The sequence below is a fragment of the Peromyscus leucopus genome, chromosome 15 (assembly GCF_004664715.2).
Source record: "Peromyscus leucopus breed LL Stock chromosome 15, UCI_PerLeu_2.1, whole genome shotgun sequence".
Taxonomy (NCBI): Eukaryota; Metazoa; Chordata; class Mammalia; order Rodentia; family Cricetidae; genus Peromyscus; species Peromyscus leucopus.
Genome location: NC_051076.1, coordinates 86398939 through 86409103, shown reverse-complemented (window position 1 = coordinate 86409103; position 10165 = coordinate 86398939). Strand labels below are relative to the sequence as shown.

The window sequence follows — 10165 nt, the reverse complement described above, 5'->3', positions numbered from 1 at the left end:
GTAAGGACTTTTGTCTATCTATCCTCATCAATATCAAAAACTACAACAGAAACAAATCAGTAGTTTGATAGATACAATCAATTTCAGACTAGTAGTTAAAGTAGAACCATTATTTTTTTCTCAAGCTACCACTAGCAAAAGCTAGATAAGATTTAAAGGGTAAAATCCATTCACTTTTTAAGGTGAGAAAAATCTGCATGACAATGGTAGCTTCCTTTTGCAAAAAAGCAACCACATCATCATTTTGTGATATGTGTGAAAATCAGAAGTTTTGATGCCACTATTCCCTGAAGTAACTATTTCATTTTCTCCCAGACTTTGGGGTTTGTAATACATTGTTTTCTTAGCACTTTTATAGATTCAGCTTCTATATGATTCTGACACCACAATCTGATTTTATTGAACTAGGTAAGTATGAATTTTGTTTTAATTGGAAAAACTTTCATACATGTCTAAGAGTTATCAACAGGACATTTTACTCTATTGTAAAATTTTATGTGTATGTCTGTGAATACAGCAAGAAGTGTAGTCTCTCTAGTCAAGGACCAGCATCTAAATAAATTATTCAACTAAAGGTCTGTTTGCAGATAATCAAATTTATTGAATTACTGATAATATGAAGCTGAAGGCCTCTTTCACATACTCCATTTCTAATAATGGACTGCAAGTTACAGCATCCTACATAACTTCTCCTCACTTAATCAACATAATATTCTAGTTCTGAATTCTGCTTCTCAGAAGGAGGATTTTTAGAACACAATTCTTACAGTGTTCACCTGTAGGTTTACTCAGAACCCAACAATGAATTAATTTTGAAAGAAGAAAGTAAGGAAAAAAATAAATTCATTCTTACTTGATTATATGCACAATAAACTAGTGTTAATCTAGGAAAATAAGTAGAAATATTATTATTTATAAAAGTCATCTTATGCTGAGACATCCATCTTAATCTTAAACACATACAATTACTTGAAAATTCTCCCTTCCCTTTGGCACATCTAAACCATAGAGAAATTACATGTCTTTCAGTTCTTGGGGGACACAATGGGTTGAAAATGTATAGCATCATACTTTTTAAAATATATTTAAAAACTCAATCTTTCAGTCAATGCTTAGAGCAAAAGAAGTTGGGAAACAGTCCTTGAACAGGCTTTGGAGCACTTAGAGCTCATGACTTTGGAAAATAATTCCTGCATCAAAGAAAAAATCTCTACTCTCCCCAAAGTCTTAATGAAATACAAATATTTTTTTTCCCACAGTTTTGTTCTCTCTAGTGGCTCAGAGGAAAACTTTGTACATCCTTGGAGCTTGGCTCCTCTTTGAGATATGGATGGCAATGAGGCTCAGTTGTTGTGCAGTTATTTTGCCATTTCCATGTTTCATCTCCTTCCTGTAATCCAAACTGCAGAAAAGCCAGCACGTGCTGATGAGCTGAATACCATGAGGCAGTAAGATGAACCTGAACAGAGTGGAGGCTGGAGCTCCAAATAAACACAACACTATGTGTCAAATAAAAATATATTCTCCTGTATAAATCAGAAGAGATCATAAATATTAACAAATAGACAGCAACTATTGTTTTAAATCATACCTACACAAGCATTTCAAAACTACTTGAACCTTGAAGAATTATTTACCTTTTCCTTATTGGGAACACTTCCTATAATTTGTTGGCAAAACAATAATTTATGTTGCCTTAAATTCAATTTTATTGGTTTTTTATTGAGAGTTTCATTTAGGAAAGTTATTGTGAGGATTTATATATTAATAAATAAAGTAAAACATTTCTGAGCACCAGCAGAAATAAAATTGTGTTGAACTCTATCATATAGCAAGCCTAAAAGCTTCAGTAGAAATTAAACTCTCCCAAGATTTGATAAGCAAGAAGTTCTGGGATTTTTCAATGGCACAGCATGCTCTATTCTTCTCAGAGAGGGTACCACGAATGTTTGTGCAGGCTGTCCTTGGCTCACTGACAACACAGGACATGACTTTGTCAGGCAGTTTAGGTGCCCTTGCAATTATACAAAAGTTGCTATCTATTCACAAACTACTAAGTATTTTTTTTATCAAATAAATAAACAATTACAATTTAAAAAGAAAGAAAGAAAAAAAAACTTTAAATACTCAGAGTCTGGTCAGTGAAATCCCTTGGATAATCTAGTGAATGTTTCATCAAGGCAGAAACCGTAATAGCTAAAAATGGACACATATTTACAACCTCTTTTGCCCACAAGTGAAAGTTCTTGTTTACTGCATGTAATACTTCCCCCTTTTCCTTCTCTTTTATTTATTTATTTTTTCTTTTTTTTGATGCTGCCTTTTTATTCAGTACATTTCAAGTGAACTGTCCAAGGCTATGAGTACAAACTCTCTGGGCCGTTTCCATACATGTCAGCCAGCCGTTTAAAGCGGGACCCCAGTCACTTAGGTAGTCATAATTCTGATCAGAGTTTGAGCTGATGGAATCTAAAGAACTGAGTGAGTCAGCAACTGAGCCATTTCCTTCAAAAGCATAGGTCTGCAGAGAGTCATATGGAGGAGCTCCTGGATCCACGTCAGCTTCTTTCAGTCTTTCCCAAATAAATTCCCTAAAAATTACATTATCTGGGATGCTTTTAAAAGTCGGTCGACTCAAGAACTGAATTTCAGGAGTCACATCTCTGCGGGTTTTGGTGTCCCTCACGTTGAGGTTTCTCAGAGCGCCATGTCAAAGGCTTCGGTATCCTCTTCTCCCCCACCTTCATCATCGTACCTGACAATGTTTTCTCTAATATCCCTCTCCTCGTCAAAAATAAGAGGCTCTTTTTTCCGTCTTCTCATTGTGACGATGAGCAGGATCAGCACTGAAATGTGAAAGGGCAGAGAGAAAATGTCAGCAAGTGGAGGAATGCCCCTCTTGTGTGGTAGACTCAGGCATTCTGTCACCTAGTTAGCAAAGGGCTGGCTTCCCTTCTCGGGAATTCAATCAGTAGATGAGCTAAAACTGCAAACGATGGCTATAAAATGGAATGCTTTTATACATCAAAAAAGTCTTTCCACACCTGTTCACAATCGATGTCTTGCTCTAACCTCCAAAATATTGATAGAACAAATTGAAGGGCCAGTTCAGAATAAATATAAACACTTTCAAAGCCACACAACACAAAGGGAACCTTTGAACTGCTTAATTGCTGGAAGGAAAAATGTCATTTATAAATGTTTTGTGTCTAATTTCACAAGTGCAAGGCCAAAAGGAAATGGATTACAAAATTTGATCAGGTTCTTTGAAGAAATGTCTGGTCCTTGTTATGAAATTCAGCTGTTTAATGAAATCCTGCATGCCCTGTCATGTAGAAAGATTAAAAGCTTCTATAATAAAGTGAGTCCCTCTTTCAAGTGTGAAATACTGAACCTGGACTCTGTATTACACCAAAAGCAGAAAGTGGCGGCGAGGCTTTCAGCAATAGCCAAAGATTTAAGAACAAATTACTTTAACATCAGGATTTCCCTTCTACCTAAACAGACATAGTGAGCATTGAAGTGTTCAGTGTCTCTGGAAAGCAAGAGAGAGCAACAAGACAGCCTTAGTATAACACAGATTAAATGCATTCTGCACTGTTAATACAAACAAATTTAGGGAGACTTCATTAGCTACATTGACCCAAGACTGAGAACAGGTTACCTTCCAGACTTGAACTAAAATGGGGTAAAATGGCAATTTTTGAATTTTGTGATTCAAAATGTATTTAAAACAACACAAAAGTATAAATGGCCTTTTTAATGAAAAGCATTTATTTTTATTGTGTGTGTGGATATTTTTCCTGCAGGCATACCTGTACATTGTATATGTCTGTTGCCCATGAAGACTAGATAAGTCTTTCAGGCTGCAAGAATATATTGTAGAGATTCAGTGTTATTAAAGCTATACTTTGACTGCCAAGGTCTGTCAAAAAGCAAGCCATTATTATGAATATTTGGTGTTACACAGTTTTTAATATTTCAGCTATCTTCTGCTATGAAATTCTTGTGTGCCCAAATATTTCCAAACCATTTTGGCAAACAGTTAAGCTTCTGGCCACTGTTCCACTAGGTACTAACTCCCCCCCGCTGAGCCCAGGAGACTAACAGGCTACCATATGAATAGCTTTGTTTACTGTACAAATCAAGTTCAGCTCTTCCACTGCCCCAGAACAACTTCTTAGATCAAAGGGTTTCCTCTCTCCAGTGCTTCAAACTGTGATGCAGATTGACTAGCTATCAGAACTTCTCCCCATCCTGTCAAGAACAGTGCAGCTTTATTTTTAGTGACATAGATTTCCTTACCCTATCACTTGTAGGTTTATAGTTTGGGCATATTTAGGATAGACTGTAATGTTTACACTTAACCACAGTAAGGATATATTCCTACCACATAAATTTCCTTCTCTGATTTATTCCAGCTCCTATCTAACTTCTCCTTTATTCTCTTCCTCTTTTGGTTGCCAATGAAGTTGTCAGGAAGCTTCTGGTGAGGATCTTGAAATTCTTTTGTTGTATTGTAAACATGAAGGTGTTGCTGTCTTGGAAAAGACATAGACAAGTCCGGAGAGAAGTGGGCAGAGAATTTTGGACAGAATGATGGTGGTGGATGAATAAGAGGAGTTTGATGAAAGAGCTCGATGTATCTAGATTCATTCCCACGCTACTGCTGGTGGCATTACTTCTGGGTACTCTGGGATAGTTATAATATTAAGGCTGGACACACCACTATTATACAAAAGATGAGGACATTAGATTCCCATGGAATTGCAGTTACAGAGTGTGGTTAATAACTATGTGGGTGCTAGTAATCAAGCCTATGTCCTCTGGAAGTCAACCAGTGTTTTTAATTACTGAGCTGTCTCTCCAGTCAAAAAAGGGGTGAATTATATTTTATTGCCTGCTAAAAACCAAAATGCTTTTTAAGATAATTTTTATTACATTTGCTTGAATTTTTCTGGAAGGTTTCGAAGACTGAAAATACACACATCATTATATTATTGTTTGGGTTATGCTATTCTTAGCCTATTTTTAAGTGTGTAAATGGGGAGACAGATAGAGCAAGTGAGAGAGAGAGACAGAGACAGTGAGAGACAGAGACAGAGAGAGGATATGAGCTTTTCAAATGGTGTGCATGCAGAAGTCAGAGGACTGTGCCAGGTGTAGATGCTCACTTCCTCCTTATTTGAGTTATGTTTCATTTTTTTACGCCTGTGAAATAAAGACTACCTGACCCATAGACATCTGGGGACTTTCTTGTCACTTCCATCCACAACACTAAAAGAGTGCTGCGCTACCAGGCTTGGTTTTTATATGCTTTCTGGGCATTCACACTCAGGTTCTCACATTGTGCAGAAGCATGTTACCTTTTGAGCTAGATCCCCAGGAGTCAGCATATTTTTTAAAAAGGTGCTTAATGGGCAAGAAGGTGTAGCACAGTTATAGAGGACTTGTCCAGTATGTACAATGCATTCTGTCTGATGTCTAACACTACAAAACCTAAAAACAAATAAGGGGTTTGGACTAATTATAAAGTGTCATTGCTGTTAATGTCTGAAGGAAAAATAGAAGAGATTTCGTGAGTGGACTGACTGAGAGCTGGTGAGGATAGGAACAAGAACAATTAGATTGAGGGAACAGGACTGAAGGGTGGAGCTGGGGAATAGTTCAATGTGAAAAACATAAGCCTGAGGCTTGGAGTGAAAATGACTAGCAGCTAGGTTAAAACACAGGCATGGCAGCATGTCAACAACCCAAGTGTGAGAGACAGAGACAGGTAGAACCAGAATCTCATGGACCAGCATTCTATACAAGATAATGAGACCCAGGTTTCAGTGACTTTGAGTGCCTCAAAAAATGAGTAATTGAGGAAGACATTCCAGCATCATCCTCTGGCTTCCATATGCATCTACATAAGTGAGTACACACACAAACACATTAAAATACACTATACTTACACAGATACACCATCAATTAAGGAAAGTCCCACTCATAGGAGATAACTCATGGCCGGTACTATCAATCTATCCAAGTACATTTTCGGTATAGAGATCTGAGACTTGAAGTGAGAACCTATTACTCCCAGTTCATAAGATTATATCATCAACTATTTTCTAAATGCCTAAATCTATAATCATACAAAAAATATTGCTCACATACCATATGAACAAAGTTTATTTTTGCAACTGATTGACACTACTATAAAAATGCACATTTGCTCAGAAATGCAGAGAATAAGTTAATTGTAGTGAGCTCAATCCCAAAGGATAATCTGTATCACTGTCAGGGAAATCATGTATGAGGCAGTGTAAAGATTGCAACAACCAGAAGTTCAGGACACCTGCTGATAGAATGGGTTCCTTAGACAGAGCTGGTATAATGCACCAATGGACTATCAACAATATGGTTGCCTAAATATGACAAGTATAATGACAATTACAGTTGAAATGATGGAAATTCCACTTCAGATGAAGAACTATAGAGGGCAGTGACTATTATGAGAGGAGAACCAGTTGCCTTCAGGATGAGCTTACACATAAGTAGTCCTATGGTGGTATTTTATTTGTACTGAAATGTGATTTTCATTGTATGTTAATAAATAAAGTTGCCGGGGTCAAAGCCATTAGAGCCTTAGCAAGAACATGGTCGTGGTGGCACACGCCCTTAATCCCAGCACTTGGTAAAAGAGCTAGGTAGATCTCTGTGTGTTCAGGGATACAGCCAGCATTGGAGACATATGCCTTTAAGACCTGGAGGGCTGTACTTACAGGCAGTGACGAGGCAGTCATGTGTTTGGGTTTACAACCAATGAGAAGGCAGAACAGGAAGACTATTTAAAGACAGACACACAGGAAGTAGCTCATTTCGGGAGGTAGAAGCACCGCAGGAGGTAAATTTTAGCTCTAAGATCTGACCTCTCAGCTTTCTCTTTTACATTTTTTCTGTGTTTCTTATTTTAATAAGATGGTTGGTTACATCTACATCTGGCGCCCAATGTGGTGACAAGAATCCATTAAAAACCACTTGCTTGGCGGCAGGTCTGGTTTTCCGCAAGTGTGGTTGACTCCCTAGCCTGGGCGGTCGGACTGTTTGGCCTCAGCAGGACTAACCATGAGCTGCTTGCTTAAAATCAGTGCTACAAACAACTCAGGCCTGCCCTGCAAAACAGGGCCCCTACCTGTAAAGCCAACGCAGGTGGTCAGAGCTTAAGGAAGCAGAGCTAAGCTTTGACTTGGCTCAAGAGGGAACACGTGGCTGGATTTAAGCTTTGACCAGCTATGCTCTCTCTCTCTCTCTCTCTCTCTCTCTCTCTCTCTCTCTCTCTCTCTCATCTATCGCTCTTTCTCTCTCTCTCTGGATTCACACCTCAGACACTAGGTGGCTGTTTTGAAATTCCCTCGGATTTCTACTGTTGTACAAAGATTTGGTAAGTCACAACATATCAGATATTTTAAAGGAAAATATTTAAAAGAAAATTTTTTTCTACATTAAAAAAATGGGTTTTATGTGTACATTGAAGAAAATTGGGTTTTGTTTGAAATTTTAGGCAATCTGACAATGGAACAAGTATATGAAAAGATTAGTATTGTTGGAATTATGCAGTTTATCACTATGCTTATCCTCATTTTACTATTTAAAAAGATAGTCAATTTAAGTGCCAGGATGACAGCTTTAGAAAAACTTGTTAAACCTGTAAAAATTCAGACAGAAGAAATTAACAGTTAAGTTTTTCAAGTTTGATCATAAGGTTACAGAAGAAAGCCTGTTTTCACACAGTCACCCTTAATTTATCCTGTAACTGTACAGCAGTAGCCTAATCAAATGACTACACAAAACATTTGGGCTCCAATTGAAATGTTGGATTTAAAAAGGTTTAAGGAGGCAATAGTATCTTATGCATGCATTCCTATATGTAAAGCAAATGTTTAAACTCTTGGTCAACATATAATAGGATTGTACCACAGGACTGGCAGGAGCTGGCACAAGCTGTTCTTGAACCCAGCCAGAGGCTTCAATTTTAACTTGGTTCAAGGATGAAACGAAAAACATAGAAAAACAATGAAGGGATAAAGGAATACAAGTTTGCTAGGATCAGCTTATTGGAGAAGGCCAGTATGGCTTAGTACAAACACAATGTTTATATGATGTCCAAACCCTAATTTTATGTCAAATGGCAGCCTTGAATGCATGGGACAGAGTTGAGGAACCAGCAAAAAAAAAAAAAAAAAAAAAAACTGAGTCATTTACAAAGGTTATGCAAGGCCCAAAGAATCTTTCACAGAAGTTTTACAAAGACTGCCTTCAGTAGTAAAGAGAATGGTCTTGGATTCAGAAGCTAGTAAGATAATAATTGAATCTTTGGCCTTTGAGAATGTGAATGCAGCAGGCAAAAGAATAATCAGGCCGTTAAAGGCAAGATCTGCACCTTTGGAAGATTGGATTAGAGACACAGTTAATGTTGAGGCTCATGAGCATGATAATATGTGGAAGGAGAAGCAATTTCAAAAGGGTTGAGGAATGTTAGATGTTTTGGATGTGGAAAGCAAGGACATTTGAAAAAGGGACTGTAAACAGGTCATTCCTAGAAACAATGTTTCTTCAAGAACAATGGCAACAGAATGCCCCTTCCTTCTGGAGTATGCAGAAGGTGTGGTAAGGGAAAACACTGGACCAACAAATGTAGATCAACAGAGGACAGACAGGGTAATCTTTTGCCTCAGTCTTCGGGAAACTCCCAGAGGGGCTTCATGCACACCCCCATAGCAAGTCCATTCAAACCTTTCCTGCAGCCATAGAGGAAATCCCTGCTCTGAGCAATTAAATAACCAAATGCCTATTGGAATAAATCATGCTGGTCAGGAAGATGAAACAGAGAGAATAGAAAATTCAGGAAAAAACATAAAGAAATTTTTTGGCAAACTTCTATTAATGAACAAAGACCAAAATTAAGGATAAAAATAAGTGGTGTTTTGTTGTCTGTCTGGTAGACACTGGTGCGGATGTTACCATAATTGCACCAGAATTTTGACATCCAACTTGGCCTCTTCAGAAGGTAAACATTTAACTGTTAGGAATTGAGACATTATCTCAGGTGAAACAGAGTGCAAGATGGCTGGAATGTATAGGTCCAGAAGGACAGAGAGGAAAATTAAAACCATATGTGGCTAACATAGCTATGAACCTGTGGGGTCGAGACTTGTTGCAACAATAGAATACTCAGATTAACATCCTCCAATCTCAGAAACAAATCATAAACTAGTACATGTTTCTGAGAGGAATATTAGAAGGCATTATTTTGAGTGTCACCAACCATCCATATTATACAAGAACAGGGCACAACAACTGATGATCTTCCCATGACACCAACAACTCTACCTTTAAAATGGTTAACAGACAAGCCTGTATGGGTCCAGCAATGGCCTTTAACAACAGAGAAACTCCAGGCTTTAGAAGAGCTGGTAGAAGAACAGTTAAATGCTCAGCATATTGAAGAATCAACCAGCCCTTGGAATTCTCCTGTATTTGCTATTAAAAAGAGATCTGGTAAATGGAGAATGGTAACAGACCTTAGAGCAATTAACAAAGTAATTCAGGCAATGGGCTCTCTACAATCTGGAATTCCTTTGCCTACTTTGTTACCAAAAGGATGGCTCTCATTGTTATTGATTTAAAAGACTGTTTCTTTTCAATACCCTTACAAGAAAAAAGACAGAGAAAGATTTGCTTTCACAGTATCTACTTATAATAATTCTCAACCAGTTAAAAGATTTCAGTGGAGGGTCCTCCCACAGGGAATGTTGAATAGCCCAACTCTGTGCCAATATTTTGTACAACAGCCATTGGAAGTGATACATAAAAAATTTCCTAAATGTATAATTTAACATTGTATGGATGATATTTTACTGGCTGACTCAAATGCAGATACTTTAGAAAGAATGTTTGAAGAAGTAAAGAAAATTTTGCCTTGCTGGTGATTACAAATTGTGCCTGAAAACATACAAAGAGGAGATTCTATTAATTATTTAGGATATAAAATAGAGCTACAAAAGATTAGACCCCAAAAGGTGCAAATTAGAAGAGATAGACTAGAGACTCTTAATCACTTTCAAAGATTATTTGGAGATTTTTCTCATCTACGAACTATTGTTGGGGTAAAAAATGATGA

General features: G+C 37.5%; 1 protein-coding gene across 1 annotated transcript in view; it reads right to left on the bottom strand.

Moving 5' to 3' along the window:
• Nucleotides 1-2234: 2234 nt before the first annotated feature.
• The window catches only part of Cdh7 (cadherin 7), a 146883-nt gene continuing 138952 nt past the window's right edge, over nt 2235-10165 (bottom strand). The window contains 3 exon segments of the mRNA XM_028859029.1: nt 2235-2413; nt 2416-2703; nt 2706-2846. Coding sequence (XP_028714862.1) covers nt 2358-2413; nt 2416-2703; nt 2706-2846 — 485 coding nt within the window. The 3' untranslated portion in view covers nt 2235-2357.